Below are 21000 nucleotides of genomic sequence, written 5' to 3'. Positions count from 1 at the left end.
TCTTAGCACACCTAGGATAGGGTGGGAAAAGTAAATCGAGGTGACTACTGTGAAAATTTGGACATGGGATCAGGTTGTGTTCTGATAATCGACACAGTAGCCGAGCTGGTGACACTCCCAAACACATGGAAAAATGAGAACAGGACTACGGTATCAGATGAGAGCTCTGTTGCTGGAACAGGGATCCTTATCTTCGGGAGAGATGGGGACATCTATGACAAATCAAAGAAAATGATTTGCCTAAGACTTGCTTCATTTGAAACAGTTACTTGTATCAAGCTTGATACTTGTGTCAAAATAATTGAGGGTCTTTTAGAATATTTTTTCTGGGAAAATTTTTGTTTTTAATAGTTTCATTTGCCATTCTAACTATGCATGTCAATCAATAATTTCTTAAAGCAGCCTTTACACTTTTTCTTCAGCCTATACTTTGCTCTGTTTTACTAATTTTACTGTTCACTTTCTTTTCAATAAAGCTGACAGCAGCAAGCATTTTAATAACTGTTAAGTTTTTCCATCAAGCTATTTATGCCTCATTTCCTTCGTGTATTACTACTTTCATCTACAATCATACCAGTGTAGGGTGCCACTTGCAAAGATAGACAGTAAATCTGAGACTAAACAGCTCATGCTTATGAATCTCATTGTTACTAACTATTATCAGCAGAGGCCTGGGAGTAAGCCATCTCCCTACTTGGCTTGTGATACAGAAAAGCCGAGAAGGAAAAAATAAATATTCCAAAAATATTTATAGTATTATGGCCAGACAACTTCAAGGCTGTTGCATGACTGGGCTCAATATTTTACCCTGCCATCACTGGTGCTCTGTGGCTACTGCTCTTACAGTATACAGGATATACTGCAGAAATGTACATGATCATTTCGATACCGCCTTCCTTCCCAGTCACCTCTACCACCAAAAGACAAGGGAGTAGGATTAAGTGACTTGCTTTTTCAAAGAGCCATCGTGGACACAATGGGATGACTGACCTCCTTCTCTGCTATCACCATTCTATGATTCTAATGACACAAGCAGCATTGGTGGTAGCAAAATCACTTCAAAGTTACACATCATTCTGATTTGGGCATATATTGTCATTTCTTCATAATTGTTGGATCAATATCCTGGTATTACCTCCTAAACCACTGTGGAAACACCATCACCACAAGGACTGCAGTGTTTCATGGAGAAGTTCACAATTCCCTTCTTGAGGTGATTAGCTATGGGCATTATTAAGGTCTTTCCAGTATCACCCAGATCCTGAGGGAAAGCAAAATCAAGGCACCCAGCAGTCAGAATGGGAATGTGTAAGATGCATGTGTGCTGGTAAAAGAGTGAGTGGAAACGTGCCTGAAGGTCAGGGAGAATGATGGGGACAGGATTCCTGCTGGTTAGAAAAGGTACATTGGCTGAAGAAAAAGTGGTAAAAGATCCTTTGATACACAAGTAAAGTTAGGATAATCTACTGGTTATTATACTAGACCAGTAATCCTGAGGTGGTGATTTCAAATCCCACTATAGCAACTTGTGAAATATATGATGATTTTTCATAAGAAAGTAACCTTGCAAACTGCCAGCTTGTTGGAGATACCCATTTGAGTCACCAGTGGTTTATGCGAAGGACCTGCAACACTACCTGGCCTGGCTTGCAGATGTCTAGAGATGTGCAATGTCAATATCTCCCACATCCCAAGAACAAAATAAAACTCTGTTCAGAGGAGTCAGAGAACCTGACATGTTCTGTACAAGTTGCTGCAGAGAAAATGTCCAGTCTAGAATTTGCTTTCCCAAACCCAGCATAAGGATAAGGCACCCTTCATCCCTGAATTTCACTGTTATAATGGTTATATTTCATTCATTTCTTATAACCATAAAAATGGAGTTTCAATGTTAATCCAAATGGTCTTATTTATTAGAAAGTTTGAATGAAGCCTGGAGCGTTGTTGCATAAGACAATCATAAAAGGCTCTGAGAGTAAATTCATTATCACATCACTAATTTAGCTAATAGTGCATTGACCTAATTATTGAAGTTGTCAAAAAGTTAATAAAATATTTATTCTGAGTGGTGAATTGTGTTGGGTGTAACATGTGGTTTTAACTTAACTTTTGTTTCATGTGTTATACAGAATTTAGAATTTCTTCCCTTTCAAGGAACAGTGAACCTAAAGAATCCAGAGCATGTGTTCTGGTTACTTGAAGACTATGGTACAGACCCGAATAATGCTCCAGAGAAGCCCTTTTCTATTTACTTTGGAAGATGGGTGAGATTTATAGAACACACACCTTAAGGGAAATTCAATATTAGCTAATAATTAACTTTTTTTAATACTCCTCCCTCGCTGGGTAAATGCGCCGGCTGAACGACAGGGTTAGTCAAACCAGAAAATGTCAAACTTTTAACCCTCGTCTGCATTGTGTTAGTTGACCTCAACCAAACTGGTAGTAGCATGCTTCAATTACCTAAATGCCTGGCCTGCATGGGATCCAGCTAGGACTCCAACTGTGTGCCCTATGGTTAAAAAAAATGCATATAGATATTGAGTCTTTTCTGTGATGACTTCCATGATAAAATAGTCTGTGGAGACTTGGGGGCCAAAAAACCTACAGCGCATTTGGGCATCTATGCTGTTTGTTATTGGAATGGATAGAGAATAGGACAGGATATGGCTATGGGGGATTTCCTTAGCTAAAGGAGTTTGGTGCTACGTCGATCTGTCCTTGATGGGACTGCCAGGATGATATTGCCACTGGAAAAAAAAATCCTTCCCATCCTGACTCTGGTTCCCTAGCACAATGTACACTTGCATGAAGCAGGCATGTAGCACTTTAAGCCAGGGGCAGAGACCTTGGTTGTCTTACAGCAGTCATTTGCAGAGCTGACATAAATGAAGGGGGCCTGTTGTGCTGTGCTCTTTCATTCGCTTCAATAGCTGTCCAACACCAGTAGTTCCACCTTCCCCACCCAACCCCTCCATCCAGCTCCACCTCTACTGGTGGGGGATCACCTGGGTTTGCAGTGGGTCCAGGGTGGTAACTATGTGGTGCACCTATGATCCTGCTCTTCCCATTATGTCAGCAGAACAGGAGCATGAGCTTTGTATCTTGTTGTCTAGGCACACACCTGAAGAGTGGACACTTGATCAAGAGGGAGCAGGAGTATTTATCTATAGCACTGTATCCTCTGAGACCCATAACGTTCAAGGGAAGTGAAGGGGAATTAGGAGGTTTAAATAAAAATGTTCCTATGTTGAGGAAAAACACTTTCTTTAAGCAATTGTGAGTGGTCGGCATCCTTCCATTTGCAAGAGACGATGGGAATGCAGTCTCAGAACTTTGGTGAGATCAGATGAGATCATCTGCTGCACTTCTTTTGATGGCTAAACAAGCTGATTCTGGAAATGCAAAATCTGCCACATGTGAAATTGTCTCTTGCCGGTGGTGCGGGATGATCTCTGCTGACTTTTTATTGTAGGACTGGCGTCTGCTTTGGAGCTTCTGAAACCATATGCTGTCATGGTGGTGAACTCCTACCCACAGCTGGTGTCTCCATTTGCATCGATTATCAGCTAAAGTTTCCCACTTGTCGTGATTGATATTGAGGGCTTTCATGTCTCTTTTGACAGCATTCTTGAATTGAAGCTTTGGTTGTCCTGTTGGTCTCTTGGCATGGCTCCTCCCTGTATAGCATATCCTTGGAAATGCAGCCATCTTCCATCCTGTGCACATGCCCAAGCCAGCGAAGCCTTTTTTGATTTTTGCTAGCATGCTTGGCATGTTTGCCCTAAAAAGGTCTGCTTTATTGGTGATTTTGTGATGCTGAGGATACGTTGTGGACACTAGAGATAGAAGTTATTAAGCCATTTTCTTGCTAGGTGTAAGTTGCCCAGGCTTTGCTACCATGCAACAATGTGTGAGGATGCAAGCCTTGTAGAAAGACATCATGGTACTGTGGGTTGGTTTGTTCTTCCATGCCATTGTTCTTCCATTCTTTCCAAAAACAAAATGTTAGTAGGCCAAAGTTGATGGCTGCCTTTCTAGTGCATGCGCTGAGCTTTACATCATGAGACAGGTTTTCTGTCACCATGGATCCAGGGTAGCAGCATTTGCTGACTACTCCCAGTGGTGCGTTGCTGAATCTGATCACAGTTGGAGACACAATACCCTGTCCCACAACTGTACTTTTATTGACACTGATGGTAAGGGAAAACATGACACAGGCATGGGACAGATGATTCACGAGCCTTTGGAACTGGTCTCCTGCCTGGTTAGCTAGTGCAGCATCTTCAGTATACAGAAGTTCTCTGATCAGGACATGCTTCACTTTTGTCTTGGCTTTCAACCTTGATAGGTTGAGGAGTTTAAGTGATAAACAATGAAGGATTAATAAATCCTATAGAGAATTGGTAAATTCATCAATTTTCTTGAAGTTAGAAATCTTGACCAAAAGTTTAGGTATATATCTCATTATTTAAAATGTTTTGTTTTTGTTTTAATTAGTACTGATCAAAAATACTAGAAATAGTATACCCTTAAAAATGATTTGGAGAATTAAAGAAGTAAATCCTTAACCTGCTGCCATGATCTGTTTATGTTTTAGCTTGCTGATGGTCGAAGGGAGCTGATCAACTTGTACAGTGTGAAGAAGCGTCACTTCATTGGTAATACCAGCATGGATGCAGGTCTCTCCTTTCTTATGGCAAATCACGCTAAAGCAGGAGCTAATGATTTGGTATTTGATCCATTTGTGGGAACAGGTAAATAGAAGATTGGTGAAGCAGACACCAAGTTCATACTTTATTCCATTTTTGTCTGCTAATAATTTAGTTCCTTTTCCCTTTGCATCTTAAATAATTCCAAAGACAAATTGTACAGAAAATGCACAGATGCAATTTAAACAGTCGCTTGGTACTGAACTTGAATATTGCTGGAAAGAGAGACATATTGCTGAAGCTTTTTGTCTTGCACTCATCATGACAAATGCAAGAATGCCAAATTTCAAATGATCACAATTTATACTGTAGGAGAAAAGGCTGCTGATTGATTGGCTGAGGCATAGTCATGCAGAAAGCAATGGGGAACTGCTCCCAGGTAATTCAAAAAGGAAACAAGACTTAAACATATTCCTTTTCTTTGCAAAGAACAGGTCCCTGGGTAGGAATGTATGTCACTGCTAGCAAGCATAAATGAGCCCCGTTACAAGCTCGACTGACTATCTTAAATTGGTTGTTAGTGTAGCTATTAGCATACTCAGGATTTTCAGCAAGTGCCACCCAATTGTTGAATCACATCTAACAGTAGACGTTTGCACAGCTGCTCTGTGGAGAGAAAGACAGAGTTAACGTTTCGAGTCCGTATGACTTCTTCAGAGCTGTTCTGAAGAAGAGTCATATGGACTTGAAACGTTAACTCTGTCTTTCTCTCCACAGATGCTATTAGACCTGCTGAGTTTTTCTAGCGTTTTCTGTTTTTCAGATTTCCAGCATCTGCAGTATTTTGCTTTTATCTAAAGGAACATACTATTTGGTTTGATCAGCCAATCATTGCAATGTACAGCCTCTGTACCTAGCATAGCAACAGTATTGAAATTCATTCATAACATTGGTGCCTGTGTGATGCCAGGTATGTAGGTTGTAAGTCCCAATGATTGGCTGATTGAATCAAACAGCATGTCCTTTCGATTGTTCATAATAGGCAAAGTACAGATCGTACTCGATCAGCCTGCACTTGCAAAACTCAAAAATAAAATGACTATTGTTAGATGTGGTTCCGCAATTGGGCAGCACTTGTTGAACAATCATGGGTGTGCTAACAGCTATACTAACAACCAATTACAATGATCAGTCAGGCTCGCAGTGTCACTCATTTACGCTTGCTACAAGTGACATACATTCATACGTAGGAGGACCTGTTCCCTGCAAACCAAAGGAATATGTTCAAGCTTTGTGTCTATTTTTGAATTACCTGGGAATTTGGGGAGCCTATAGTTCTCCGTTGCTTTCTCAATGGCAACGCTTCGGCCAATCAGAGTTGGCTTGCCAAACCAATCAGCACCCTTTTCTCCTGTAATAAAATTGTTGTGATTGTTTGAAATTTGGCATTCTTGCATTTGTCTTGAAGAATACAATTTAGTTTAGTTTCAGGTTCCTATCTGTTACTTTCTAAAACAATGGCCAGGATTCTCCCATTGGCGATTTGGGGATGGGGCCCGCTCGCCGACAGGAAAATGACGCGGGATGACGTCGGGAGGAACCCCCGACGTCATCCCGGTCCCTTTTCAGGAGGGCGGGCAGACAGCGAAATCAGCTGTCCGCCCGCCGACCTGTCAATGGCCAATTAAGGCCATTTGATTGTTAAATTAAGGCCATTCGATTGTTAAAGACCCTGCCCGTCCAACCTTAAGGCTGGCGGGCAGGCCAGGAGCCCCAGCGGGCTCCTGATAATACATGAAACCTCTTTCAGTGTCGGGATGAGGTTTCATGTCCGTTTTTAAAAAGTTTCATAAAGTTTATGTGTTTCTTATTAACATGTCCCATCTCGTGTGACATTGCCACATGAGGGGGACATGTTAATAATTTTAATATTTTTCTATTTTTGGAGTTTTTTTACCTGTCAGTAATCTCCCTGAGACAGCACTTGCTCCCAGCATGCGCGCGAAAGTGCGCACTTTGACAGATGGGGAATCCCCCCCCCACCTCCCCCCCCCACCCCCGCACAGGAAGCGCATAGCGCTTCCTGTCGGGAAGGCCGCTGGGAGGGCCGTAATTAGCCCGCCCGCTTAAAATGGCGGAGGGCCCCATTTCAGCGGCGGGGGTCGGCTCTTCGCCCGCCGCCGAGCCGGTGGGGCCCGCAAGCCCACCGAGGGCAAAATTCTGCCCAATGCATTTTACATTAGTTCCTTGAGGACCTAGCAGGTTTTCAAATTCATTCTTGTTTTTGCCTTATTCAGGTGCAATTATGGATGGCCTGGATTGAACTTTATCTTTTGTCTTTATAATTTATATGATTGGCATTATCTTTACATCTTTCTAAGCACACAATGTAGCTGTTGTTGACCTAAAGACTTGGATTTTGCAGTCAGTGGCGAATGAACAGCATGCATTTCCTTATGTTTATGTTTCTGCTTATGCTTTGCCATAGAACTCCTGTGGGCTGTAATACTGCAATTTGCAGTTATCATACAGTTAAAAATGGCACAACATCCTTCATAGGGGATCTGGAACCTGTGTGAACAAGACAAGCAGTGGGTGTGTCTCCTCAATCAATCAAACTGAAGAATCCTTATTGAGTAATGCAGAGTCTAAACCAGGAGGTGTTAGCTAGAATGTTAATTCAAGGTTGAATCATATACAGAGTGTGAAATAAAGAGAGTGAAAGAAAAATGGGAGTGAGAGAGAGGGGACAGAGAAAGTAAAATCTTAATAATTTTAATTTTGTAGCATCTCCAATAAGAATTAAAATCTGAAGGAATGAGACTCCATGCTTGTAGAACTTTCTTTTTTCAGTGACAGAGAGATTGCTTGGCAGTAATTAAGACTTATTGTACTGTTAAAAATTCACTTTTGCTTGAATGGACAAGCCCTATTTTTTTTTCTGGCATGTTTAGTGGGTAACTAGTTTGTAAGTGCTGCAACTGCAAGCTCTTCGTGTGTTTTAATGCCAGGTCTCTCTGTGAGGCATCAGTGTAGCGAAGCTTGTGATAGAACAAGGCAAAGTCAGCAGCTTCTTGATTTCTGTGTTTAACTGTACATGTGCGGACACTGCAAGTTTCTGTCTGATTTATTCTAATAACAGTGAGCACTGATAAGAACATAATATAAGAAATAAGAGTGGGCCATTTTGCACCTCGAGCCTGCTCTACAATTCAATAACATAATTGTTGATTTGAATGTGGCTTGAACTCCACTTTCTTACCCGACCCCCCCAGAACCCTTGACTCCTCTGTGGATCAAAAATTTGTCTAACTTGGCCTTGAATATATTCAATAACCTGGTCTCTATTGCTCTCTGGGATGGAGAATTCCCAAAATTAACAGCCCTCTGAGAGAAGAAATTCCTCCTCAACTCTATTAAATGGGAGACCCCTTATTTTGAAACTGTACCCTCTAGTTTTAGATTTCCCCACAAGGAGAAACATTACTCAGCATTTACCCTGCCAAACACCCGCAATCTTATATGATTCAGTGAGAGCATGTCTCATTCTTCTAAACTCCAATGAATACAAGACCAACCTGTTCAAAGACAGCCCCTTCATTTCAGGAATCAACTTAGTGAACATTCTCTGAACTACCTCCAATGCAATTATATCAGTCCTCAGACCAAAACAGTACTCAGTACTCTGGATGCGATTTCACCAATGCGCTGTACAATTGTAGCAAGACTCTCCTACTTTTATACACCATCCCTCTTGCAATAAAGGCTAACATTCCTTTTCTTCCTAACTACTTGGTGTACACCCATGCTAACTTTTTGTGATTCCTTCTACCAATAATAGAAAAGCAGAATATTATTTAAATGGAGAGAGGCATGCAGAATGATGCAGTACAGAGGGCTCTAGGAGTCCCCATACATGAATCAGACTGTTATTCTCACTGTTACTGTTACTCCTACTGCAATATCCAGGTCACTGATTTTCCTACTTGCAGGAAAGTTCTTTTCTTCGGGTGGATCATGTTGTTGTGACAGGGTGCTGCACATACCACCACAGTCCAGTTAACTTTGAGACAAATCATTGCTAAAGATCCATCTGTTCAGTTGTGAGACTAAGTCTTACAGATCTGTTTTCATACGTCAGACTGTGGGACAGTCAGCGTGAGTAGTCATTTTCAGCTGGTTTTCTGATGGGGGGAGTGGGTGGAGCCTGCTGGTCTATTGTCAAAGTTCCTGTTTGAGATGGCGAGTGCCACTGCAGAACTTCAGACGAGCAATCCTATAGGCCTGTAAATCTCTTTCAGTATTATATCGATAGCTTAATATCCTGATACAGCAGTTCATTTTTCGTGGTCATATCTTGTTTTTTTTCTAGGTAGTCTTCTTGTAGCTTGTGCACATTTTGGAGCATACGTATGCGGGACTGACATTGACTACAACATTATTCATGGGCGTGGTAAGTAACCACACAAAGACCAAACCCTTTCGTAAAGTTTTGCATTGCTGATAAAGGAATATTTTCTTTGTTAAAAGTAAATTGGAGTAGATTTGCTTCTCCTGCTTTGTTGGGAAAATTGGTGTTCATTTTAAAAAAATAAATCACTGATAGGACCTTTCTCCCTTTAACATCACTTCAGTGGGTTAATTTTTGAGTTAGACATACATGTTGTGTGAAAGGAAACAACACCTTCCATTTACATAGCACCATTAATGGTTAAATAAAAGTCCCAAGGAAGTTCACAAAAGAAAAGAGGGCAATGGACACCAAGCTATAGATGGAGAGATTAAGGTGGGTGATTGAAAGCCAGGTTGATAAAATTTTGAGGTTTGGCTCAGTAGTGCAGTCCTACCTTTGCTTTAGAAGGTTCAAACCCCACTCCAGGACTTGTTTGAGGCTGGATTCTGGTTTCTTTTCAGTGTTATACTGAGGGAGTGCTGCCTTTTGATCAAGATGTGAACCAATGCCCCATCTGCATGCTGTGAAGGATATTAAAAATCCAATGGCAGAATTCGCAAAATAGTAGAGAAGATCCCCTAGTGTTTTGTCCTACATTTACCCCTCAACCTCTTGCACCAAAATGGATTAACTAGCATTTATCTGATTTCTGTTTGTCTGATATTGCTGAATGCAAATTTGCCTGCGCTTAGTAAGTGTTAAATTGGTTTTAAGGCCTTGTGGAACATCCTGAGCACTTGAAAGGTGCTATGTAAATACAACTTATTTTCTTCTGTTTTAAAAGAAGGGGAGAGAAATGGAGCGGTGAAGGGGCTTCAGGTAGGCAGGCCTGGAGTGTGGGATGAAGACAGTGGAAAGCTTTGCCACTTGTGGTGCAGTGCAATAAAGTAAAGGATGACATGGATTTTTTTTCCTTTATTCTTTTATGGGATGTGGGTGCCCCGGCAAGGCCAGCATTTGTTGCCCATCCATAATTGCCCTTGAACTAAGTGACTTGCTAGGCCATTGCAGTGGGCAGTGAAGAGTCAATCACATTACTGTAGGTCTGGAGTCACATGTAGGTCAGACTAGATAAGGATCCTTTCCTAAAGGACGTTAGTGAACCATACCGGTTTTTATGACAATTGATAGTTTCATGGGTCATCGTTACTGAGAGCAGCTTTTATTTCTAGATTTTATTAATTCAGTTTAAATTCTGCTAGCTGCCATGGTGGGATTTGAATCTGTGTTTCCTGAGCAATAGCTGGGCCTCTGGATTACTTGCCCAGTGACATTACCACTATGCCACCATCTCCCTTACAGTATTCAGAAGACCAAAGGGTACGGGGAAGGGATGTAATTTTGTAGAGGCTGCAAATATAGTTGGGGTAGTGCAGTGCAGGAATCTGAAGATGAGCTGACGTTTAACATGTTGGGAGGTACTGTAGTTCAGTGGGTTTGGGGGAAATGGGGTCAGTGGGACTTGGGTGAGACAGAATATAGGCAGTTATGTTTGGACAAGCTGGAGTTTATGGAGGATTGGAGGCCAGAATGGAGAACGTTGGAATAAGCATGTCTGGAAGCTGCAAAAATATGCATACAGTGGGGCTGGGAGTTAATGTTACAGATTGAAATAGGTGCTCTCAGTGATGAATGGCGGAGGTAGTTGGGGGCTGAAAACATTATAAGAACAAAGAGAACAAAGCAAGTGATAGAACTAAATAGAAAACACATGAAAGGAGCATAAACTACAAAAGTGGAAGTAGAAGCATGAAAAGGAAACAGATTCTGAGAAGTGTGTAAATGGAATAAAATGAAAAAGATAAGATAAAAGTAATTTTACATCTGTTGGCTACAAGGTAGATTTAGTGTGCTCTGGACTGAAGGTAATTTTTATTACTACTGAGTGATTACTATGGACCACTGTAATTCTGCAGGTAAGGCCAGCAGGAAGAACCAGAAATGGAGAGGACCAGATGAGAACATCCGGGCAAACCTTCGCCAGTATGGCTTGGAGGAATTCTACGTTGATGTGCTTGTTTCCGATGCATCGAAAAATATTTGGAGGAGAGGGAAGTTGTTTAATGCAATCGTCACAGATCGTAAGCTGATACACCGAAGGGGAGAAGAGACTGAGCAGCATATTTTGCATTTTTTACTGATCATTTTAATTTGCAGGTCAGCACTGCTGAATTGCCCAACAATGTTGCTCACCAGCTCGAACCAGTTTTGGATTTGGGCTCAGAGTTCCCTGCCTGTTATTGTAGGATTCCCACCGTATGACCTTGTTTTGTGATGGGAGCATGCAACAGTGTGGAGAAACTTTGGGTTGAGTTGAGAACAATGAATAGAGCATATTTTTGTATGAGGACCAAACATGCATCTGATCAGTACAATTGACTTGCACTGATCAGCAAATCCCAGAGGGAGGCAGTGGCGTAGAGGTTTTGTCTCTGGACAGGTAATCCAGAGACCCAGGTTGGGGACCTGGGTTCGAATCCCACCACGGCAGATAAAAATCTGGAATTATAAGTCTAACGATGACCATGAAATCATGTTGATTGTCTTAAAAACTAATCCGGTTCACTAATGCCCTTTAGAGAAGGAAATCTGTCGTCCTCACCTGGTCTGGCCTACATGTGACTTCATATCCACAGTAATGTGGTTGACTCTTAACTGCTGTCAGAAATGGCCTAGCAAGCCGCAAGCCACTCGGTTGTATCAAACGGCTAAAAAGGAATGAAACTTGGCACCGGAAATAGCAATGACACTAGCCCTGTCGACCCTGCAAAGTCCTCCTTACCCTAACATCTGGGGCTAGTGCTAAAATTAGGAGAGCTGTCTCACAGACTAGTCAAGCAGCAGCCGAACATAGTCATCCTCACGGAGAAGTTCCGTCTTCACATTGAAGATTGGCACTATCCATGCTAAATGGGATAGATTTTGAGCAGATCTAGCAACTCAATATTGGGCATCCGTGAGGTCCTGTGGGTCATTAGTAACAGCAGAACTGTACTCAACCACAACCTGGAACCTCATGGCCTGGCATATCCCCCACCCTCACCACCAAGCCAGGGGGTCAACCCTGGTTCAATGAAGAGGGTAGGAGGGCATGCCAGGAGCAGCACCAAGCATAACTAAAAACGAGGTGTCAACCTGGTGAAGCTACAACACAGGGCTACTTGCGTGCCAAACACCATAAGCAGCAATTCCACAACCAACGGATAAGACCTAAGCTCTGCAGTCCTGCCACATCCAGTCGTGAATGGGGGTGGACAATTAAACAACTCACTGGAGGAGGAGGCTCCACAAATATCCCCATCCTCAAATGATGGAGGAGCCCAGCATATCGGCGCAAAAGGTAAGGCTGAAGCATTCACAACAATCTTCAGTCAGAAGTGCTGAGTGGATGATCCATCCCGGCCTTCTGTGGAGGCCCCCAGCATCATAGATGCCAGTCTTCAGCCAATTCAATTCATTCCACTTGATGTCAAGAAACGGCTGAAGGCACTGGATACTGCAAAGGCTCTGGGCCCTGACAATATTCCGGCAGTAGTAGTGAAGACCTGTGCTCCGGAACTTGCCGCGCCCCTAGCCAAGTTGTTCCAGTACAGCTACAACATTGGTATCTACCCGACAATGTGCAAAATTGCCCAGGTATGTCCCGTACACACAAAGCAGGACAAATCCAACCCGGCCAATTACAGCCCCATCAGTTTATTCTTGATCATCAGTAAACTGTTGGAAGTGGTCGTCAACAGTGCTATCAATTGGCTCTTGCTTAGCAATAACCTGCTTACTGACATTCAGTTTGGGTTCCACCGGGGTCACTCAACTTCTGACCTCCTTTCAGCCTTGGCTCAAGAGCTGAATGCCAGAGGTGAGGTGAGAACGACTGCCCTTGACATCAAGGCAGCATTTGACCAAGTGTGGCATCAAGGAGTCCTAACAAAACTGGAGTCATTAGGAATCAGGGGAAAACTCTCCACTAGTTGGAGTCATACCTAGCACTAAGGACGATGGTTGTGGTTGTTCGGGGTCAATTATCTCAGCTCCAGGATATCACTACAGGAGTTCCTCAGGTTAGTGTCCTTGGCCCAACCATCATCAGTTGCTTCATCAATATCCTTCCTTCCTTCCATCATAAGGCACCCAGCATCACAGATACCAGTCTTCAGCCAATTCAATTCATTCCATGTAATATCAAGAGAGCGGGGCTGTTTGCTGGTGATTGCACAATATTCAGCACCATTCGTGACTCCACGGATAGTGAAGCAGTCCATGTCCAATGCAGCAAGACCTGGTCAATATCCAGGCTTGGGCTGACAAGTGGCAAGTAACATTCACGGCACACAAGTGCCGGGCAATGACCATCTCCAACAAGAGGGAATCTAACCATTGCCCTTTGATGTTCAATGGCATTACCATCGCTGAATCCCCATTCTCAGCATCCTGGGGGTTACCATTGACCAGAAACTGAACTGGACTAGCCATATAAATACAGTGGTTACAAGAGCAGGTCAGAGGCTAGGAATCCTGTGGCGAGTAACTCACCTCCTGACTCCCCAATGCCTGTCCACCATTTACAAGGCACAAGTCAGGAGTTTGATGGGATACCATCCACTTGCCTGTATGAGTGCAGCTCTGACAACACTCAAGAAGCTTGACACCATCCAGGACAAAGCAGCCTGCTTGCTTGGCATCCCTGCCATTAACATTCACTCCCTCCACCACCAACGAACAGTGGCAGCAGCGTGTCCCATCTGTAAGGTGCACTGTAGAAACTCACCAAGGCTCCTTAGGCAGCACCTTCCAAACCCATGACCGCTACCATCGAGAAGGACAAAGGCAGCAAATATATTGGAACACCACCAGCTGGAAGTTCCCCTCCAGACCAACCATCCTGACTTGGAAATATATCGCCGTTCCTTCACTGTTGCTGGGTCAAAATCCTGGAACTCCCTCCCTAACAGCACTATGGGTGTACATACACCACAGGGACCTTTGCAGTTCAAGAAGACAGCTTATCACCACCTTCTCAAGGGCAGTTAGGGATGGGCAATGAATGCTGGCATAGTCAGTGATGCCCACATCGTGTAAATGAATAAAAAAACGGGGTTTTGTGAATCAAAGTTGAGCATTGTATCATGAAGAAAGAGGCTGACTACCTCAGGCCATCGCAAAATGATTTACAGCCAATGAAGTACATTTGAAGAGTAGTTGCTTTTCTAATGTACATGATTACTATAAGTACAATTCTCGCCTTCATTCTTCATACAAGTCTGTTTGTCTTTGCAAAGAGATTGGTCTGCTTGATGAATGATTTATCATATCATTTGGATAAAAACAAAACACAATCTTTTATAAAGTTGGAGTGTTTCCTAGAACCTGTTTTTCTCCCGTAACAGCTTGTAACATCTCTTCACACTGACTGATTTGCAGTTTAAAGTGCGTTTATGTTGTGTTTGAGTTTGTAAAAACATTCACCTGTGCCCAGAAACCACTCCATAGTTAAATTCAATTATGTCAAAATGAGTGAAGAATTGAGTATAAAAGAAAACAATGCTAGTCACCTCAATTGTTGAGATTCTTAATTTAAAGATAATTTTTGTCAAGTCTTTTTTTCAAATTGGCAAATGTTTTTTTTCTAGCTCCATATGGTGTAAGAGAATCCACAAGGAAAACAGGATCACACAAAGAAATTCTAAAACCGACGGAAGAATAGTAAGTATTAATTTGATTTAAACAATTAAAACACCTCTGGATACAGCAAATACTAACATCTTAACATTTTTAGGTAACTATTATAACAACAACATGTTACGGCTGCAGCCGATGTTAATCGCTGTGTAAACCACATCCCAGATGGAAACTTGTCTTACTGATCCTAACTGTTTTGTTGTATTTTGAAAACGAGGGGAAAACCACTGATCCCAGAAACTTAGAATCCCAATAACACTTTTAGGATTCTAAAATTAAAAGAATTATTAACAAGAAGAAAAAAAACTTAAACACACAAGATTGAAATTACAGTTAAAACAGTCTTACAAAACATTCCCCCAAAAACCCACTTGGTCAGAACACACGAGTAAACTACTTGGCAACAGCTCCCTTATGGATTTTAACCATAAAAATCCAGTAATATTACCTAAGGCAAAACCTGCTGCTACTTTAATAAAGTATACCACACAACACCTCTCTCTCTTCCACTCTGCTGTTGACACATAAACACTGAAGTAAGTTCAGGAACAGACTGCTCTCTGAACACAAAGATTTATTTGGCTTGAAACTAGATGGCTGCTTCAAATTCACAAATTTTCTCAGCACAGACCTGGTCTCACGACATCTCCCCCACCTAGCCAACGCAACTCAACTAAATACCTTTCCTTAAATACCCTTTTCCCCTTTGAGCTCAGAGTCCATTTTTCTAAGCACCTGTTTGAACTCAATTTTTCCAAAATATAAAAATCTTTCTTGTTTTCCTATTGCCTCCATTTTCGGATCAAAGAAAATTTAATAACCCCTTGTTTACTTATGAAACCTTTGTAAGTTGTAAAAGTCCCTTGTCACTTCTAAACTCCCTTTGAAACTTAACAGCTGAAAAATCAAGTTCCTACTTCACGCAATGCAAATTCCAAACCCAACTCGTATGTTCAACTTCACCATAGCATCTCATTATAAATGCATGCATCTGTCACCTTTACCTTTCACCTCTCCGCTCCCACAGACAAATTGTCTTTACTAACCTTCCCCCAGTTTAATTACTTACACATGCACACACATATACACTCTCTCTTACAGCCTTCTTTACAGAATACCCAAAAATATTTTAAAAAAATAACAGCCATTTTCACAAACATTATAGACAGAAGTTTTGAAAATATTTGAAGCTTTGAAATTACTTTACAAATCTATTAGTACCTTATGTGGAAAAAGTGCTTGTTATAAAATATTGTTCTAGGAGCCTCATGGAGACTTATCAGTTTGTTTTCTTCCTTCATCAGCTACTGTCTGATCTATGTCTTCATATGGCTCCCTTTGCTTTACTGAATGCAGACACTTAAGAATGGTCTGAGAGCTGATTTAGAGTGAACTGACTTCTGGAAGTGGTTGTGCATGTACCAGCATTCAGTAGTGTGTTTTTCTGGGACCAATCTTATAGGCAGGTTTAAAGGACAGTGTATTAAAATGCTCCAGGTTAGTTGCTGCATCTAGTCAATTAAGGCATGAAGTTGCTAAAAAGGGAAGGAGATTCAAAGCTGAGTCTCTGGCACTGCTGCTAGAGGATTCTTTTTTGACAGGTAACTTGTATATGTTGCCATTTGTATTTTTTCCAGACAGAGATTGAGAAAGATGGAGTTGGGTGAGTTCAGAAAGCTCTCTCCTCAGATAGCCTTTCATATTTAAATACTCAGCAACTTGAATGCATTCTGAATCATGAAAGAGACACTGATGAGAATTTGAATTTCCTCTAAAATAAAAGCAAAATACAGCAGATGCTGCCAGACCTGCTGAGTTTTTCCAGCATTTTCTGTTTTTATTTGAATCTCCTCTGCCTGGCAGAAACTGAAGGAAGTTAAAATCCTATAAGTACTCTTACTGCTCGTTTCAGTCCAATGGCTATTTTATCATTGCTGTTCTGTTGGACAATTGGGACATCCATCTGACATGGGCAGATGCTTCATAAATATATGCGAATTGGGGTCATATCAGGTAGAAAGGATACTGATGCAATTTTAACTGCCTACTGAGCAGGCTGTCCACTACACAAGCTCTATAAGAAAAGTTTAAAATTTATCCTTATGGAATCAGAAGGGGCAGGGGTGCTGCTCCAGGCACCACAAAAGAAGTTTGGATTGCTCCCACCTTGGGATCACCCTCTCTTCCCAACAAACCTTCGAAACTTACCTGACGGATGGCCTCTAGGCTGCTGATCTTCACAGGCCGAAAACCACCAAACTGCCTTTGAATACCTGTTGTACATGACCGGATAGATGGAAAGATGTTAAATGAGGCCTGGACAAGAAAATGGAGCGGCTTCCCACTGTTGATCTCAGGTTGCATCTTGCTGGCTTCCTTCTTTGTGGTAATATATTTCAAGATGTCAAGTTCAACAGCTAGGTGGCACCATTTATCTGGTTACAGCATGAATATAGTCTCTGTGCTAAATGCAACCTTAAATCCTTTCTAGTGGACAAAAATAAGTCCAGGTCCAGGGAGAGGGTAAGAGAGTTTTTTTGTTCCTTTCATTTTGAAGAAATGTGCAATAAGCGTGCTCCTCAAATATTGTTGAAATATCTAAAGCTGTATTTGAAAGTGATCTAGGGGCCTTAGAATTGATGATCAGTGTCTGACTACTGGAGAACAGCCATCAGTAAAGCAAATAGAATGCCGAACAATATCATCAAAAGACTAGAAACTCTGTGGCGTGCTAGTCAAACCACAGCTTGAATACTGTGAACCATTTTAGTCACTGTAACACAAGAGATATTCAGGTGCTGGAGGCAATACAAAAAAGAGCTAGGAGACTGATCCCTAGTGTCAGTGTTACGAAGAAAGACTGGGGAAACTTGGACTCTTCAGCCTCAAAAGGAGGAGAACGAGAGACGATTGAGGTACATAAAACAGTCAATTTTTATGGAATGGCTTAATCCAAAAAAACAATTTCTAGGTGAATTTCAAGCTTAAACAGTGAACACGAGGAAACGGGAAGTTCTCTGAGTGATTAATACAGATTTCTGGATAGAGTGTGTGTGTGAGATTTCTGGAATTAAGAAACAATTAGATGCCTCATTGGGAAAGAGAAAGATCTTTCTGAATGAATTGTCCAAGAGGCACTGAATGACCTTCCTCATTGGTGTTTATCTTGTGAATGACTCTCTTGCTAATAGAAACCATTAATTTTCTATTCCTCAGGACCAACATTCCTCACTTTGATCAATAAGTTCAACCCACCCCCAAAAATAAAGTGGAAATGATTGCCAGATGATCTTAATTTAAACATCCTGTTCGAGTTTCTTTTATTTCATTGCATTCATAATTTCCTTTCAGGTTGTTCTACAAGTCATTATTCTATGTCTCTTTACAAGCTGCAAATACTTTACTATGTACATGGGTATCTTATCTTTATATAATGTTATAAAATATTCATTCTTCATATTGCACAATGGGGAGTCACATGATTAAGTTCAGAGGCCACATTGATGGCTGTAACTGAAGATGTGAACTCTGTTAAAACTCTAATGGATATAGCTCCAAAATAGTTATAAACAAGTAAAACATGTCTATAATTTTAAAAATCTCAGATTTTAAATTACTTTGTAACATGCTCAAGTTGCTAACCTGATATTATCTGGACTCTACAGTTCTCTTCCAATCACTTACTCTTTTAAGGCTAATGGACAATGTTAACATGTTAAATATTATTAATAACATTATTGTGCTGTGATCATATAAATGAATAGTTGTTTATTTAACAGGCTAAGCACTAATTTTGTATACCAAAACAGTCATGTCTTCACTAAGTTTTGGAGAAAATATATGCCATTAAAAAGTGGTTGAATGTAGATAGAATCGCTAATGGACTACAGGCGTCTATTTAGCAGTGATTTAAAGATTCTAACCCCTTTGAAAGTGGATCCTACATATGTTGTTTTTTGGTTGTTAAGGTTACCTAAAGGTGAACTTGGGCAGCATTCTACATCTGTACAGTTAAATCAAAAAGTGAGTATTTTACCACAGGTTAGACCTGCTGTGAGTCTAATGAAGGGGAAAGATTTTGAAATGTCACCAGTCTAATTTAAAATAAATATGAACTGTAAAGAGCAGTTTTTGTCAGTAAGCATGGGTGAAGTGGCCATTCTAAGGTATATTGCAATGGAACAGAAGAGAAGAGAGGGTCTCAGAAAAGTGCGGAGGATTTAGGTGACACATGATTCACAACAGGCATTACACCAGGCAGTGGCTATACAGCAATGTGGTCCAAATCTCCTCCAGCTCGATATCAGTAAAACTGAAGCCACCCGCTTCACCTATGTGCTTCCAGCTTCGACTCTATCAACCTCCCAGGCTGTCACCTCGGGTTAACCTCTGATATATGGAACCTTAGTATCAAGCATGTATCAAAAGACCCTGTGCTTTTCTTCCTCCCCTGCATTTTCACTAAGACTGCTTTCTTTTACCCTTGACATTTAAACTGGTTAAGTACTTATCAGATGCTTATGAAGCATTAAAGGATAATTTTCGTAGTTGCCCCTTGTTGTCTTCTATTTTTCTCCACCGCAAAGAAAATAATATTTTTTGGGGTTGCGCACCTCAAAGCCATCAGTTCTGTCAATTTTTTTTAAACTAGGGAATTAAGGTGAAAAATTTGTATTTTTCCTATCTGACATTTGAAAATTTAAACTTGGTTCCATGTGCCTACTTTAAAAGCTGGGGGGAAGAAATTGAGGCATTCAAGAACTAAATAACAACAGACCAATTAATGATATATACTCTTCGTAGAAAATAAAATTTCTGTCATCTGAAGAATGATTGGATTTGTTTTTATTACCTTTCAGCATCGAAAGTCATGTCCCAGTCTCCATGAGTTATCACTTGAGTGACATTTTCATCGACCTGCTGAACCTTGCTGCAGAAAACCTGGTCATGAATGGTCGTCTGGTTTACTGGCTACCTGTACATAAACTTGAGTAAGCATTTGTTTATTTTTATACTTTTTGAAAATATACCATTTTACTTCTGAACTTTCCAATAGCCTGTAATAATAAATCTGGTGGTGTTCATATATTTGTCTGTCATTGAACTGTTATTTGCGTATTTTAGCACTATTATTCTACCTTCATGAAATAAAGTATGAAGGTATAAAGGACACTTCCTTGGGATTACTTTGTATTGGGCTTTTTAGAGACCCACTTGCTCTTTTTGAAGGGATATATGGAACTATATATCTATAATCTAGATATATATATCTATATATCTAGAATAGATCTAGTATTCTCCAAGAGTATTGCTGAAAAAATACATTTTGTTGAAGCTTTTCATCTTGCATTCATCAGGACAATCACAAAAATACCAATGTCAGGGGAAGCAACAACTTTATACTGTATGAGAAGAGAGTGCTGATTGGTTGGCAAGTGGACACTGATTGGTAGAGATGTTGCTGTGGAAAATGCACCAGTTAATGGTGACTGAGAGTTAACTGCCAAGCATTGTTTGAAATTTTAAATCAGGTAGCTTGACTCTGATTGGGCAAGATATTGCCCTGAGGAATGAACCAGCGAATGGCTATCACTTATTTATTTAGCTGAGACAGATGCAATGTGCGTACATGTTCAATCTATCTGCAAAGAACAGGCCCCTATGTATTAATGTATGTACCTTCCAGTACATGCAAATGAGCCCGACTGACTATCTTAAATTGGTTGCCAGTGTAACTTTTAGCACACTGGGGATTATTTAGCAAATGTTATCTAATTGTGGAATCACATCTAATGTTGGACACTGTGTTTTGAGTTTTGCAAGCACAGGCTGGTGGTATACGGTCTGTACCTTGCCTGTTGCAAACAGTGTCCACTTACCAACCAATCAGAACTCTCTTCTCATGCAGTATAAAGTTGTTGCTTCCCCTGAAATTGGTATTCTTGTGATTGTCCTGATGAGTGCAGCACGAAAAGCTTCGACAAAATGTCTTTCTTCAGCAATACCCAAGTTCTGTACTACGAAACTCCTCACCAAGGTGGTGAACAGATTAGCTTAATTTCAGACAGTTGCCAGGAAGAGGAATGAAGTCAACAGGGAGACAATTCAATATAGTCAAATAACAGTGTTTATGCTCATTCAGTGAAGCTAATAGTTGAGAGGAGGAGGAAAGCTACTACGTTGGCCCAAGTGACTGTACAATTGAAATGTCAGTAT

At 41.0% G+C, this 21000-nt stretch overlaps 1 protein-coding gene across 3 annotated transcripts in view; it reads left to right on the top strand.

The window, feature by feature from the left end:
* The window catches only part of trmt11 (tRNA methyltransferase 11), an 84279-nt gene that overhangs the window by 22920 nt on the left and 40359 nt on the right, over positions 1-21000 (top strand). For all 3 annotated transcript variants that reach the window (XM_078542146.1, XM_078542148.1, XM_078542147.1), the window contains 6 exons: positions 2130-2264; positions 4601-4757; positions 9025-9105; positions 11022-11186; positions 14736-14808; positions 19644-19775. In XM_078542146.1, coding sequence (XP_078398272.1) covers positions 2130-2264; positions 4601-4757; positions 9025-9105; positions 11022-11186; positions 14736-14808; positions 19644-19775 — 743 coding nt within the window. The remainder of the gene's footprint in view (positions 1-2129; positions 2265-4600; positions 4758-9024; positions 9106-11021; positions 11187-14735; positions 14809-19643; positions 19776-21000) is intronic.

This window comes from Cetorhinus maximus, chromosome 5 (assembly GCF_964194155.1).
Source record: "Cetorhinus maximus chromosome 5, sCetMax3.hap1.1, whole genome shotgun sequence".
Taxonomy (NCBI): domain Eukaryota; kingdom Metazoa; phylum Chordata; class Chondrichthyes; order Lamniformes; family Cetorhinidae; genus Cetorhinus; species Cetorhinus maximus.
This window is presented reverse-complemented; position numbering and strand designations above follow the sequence as displayed.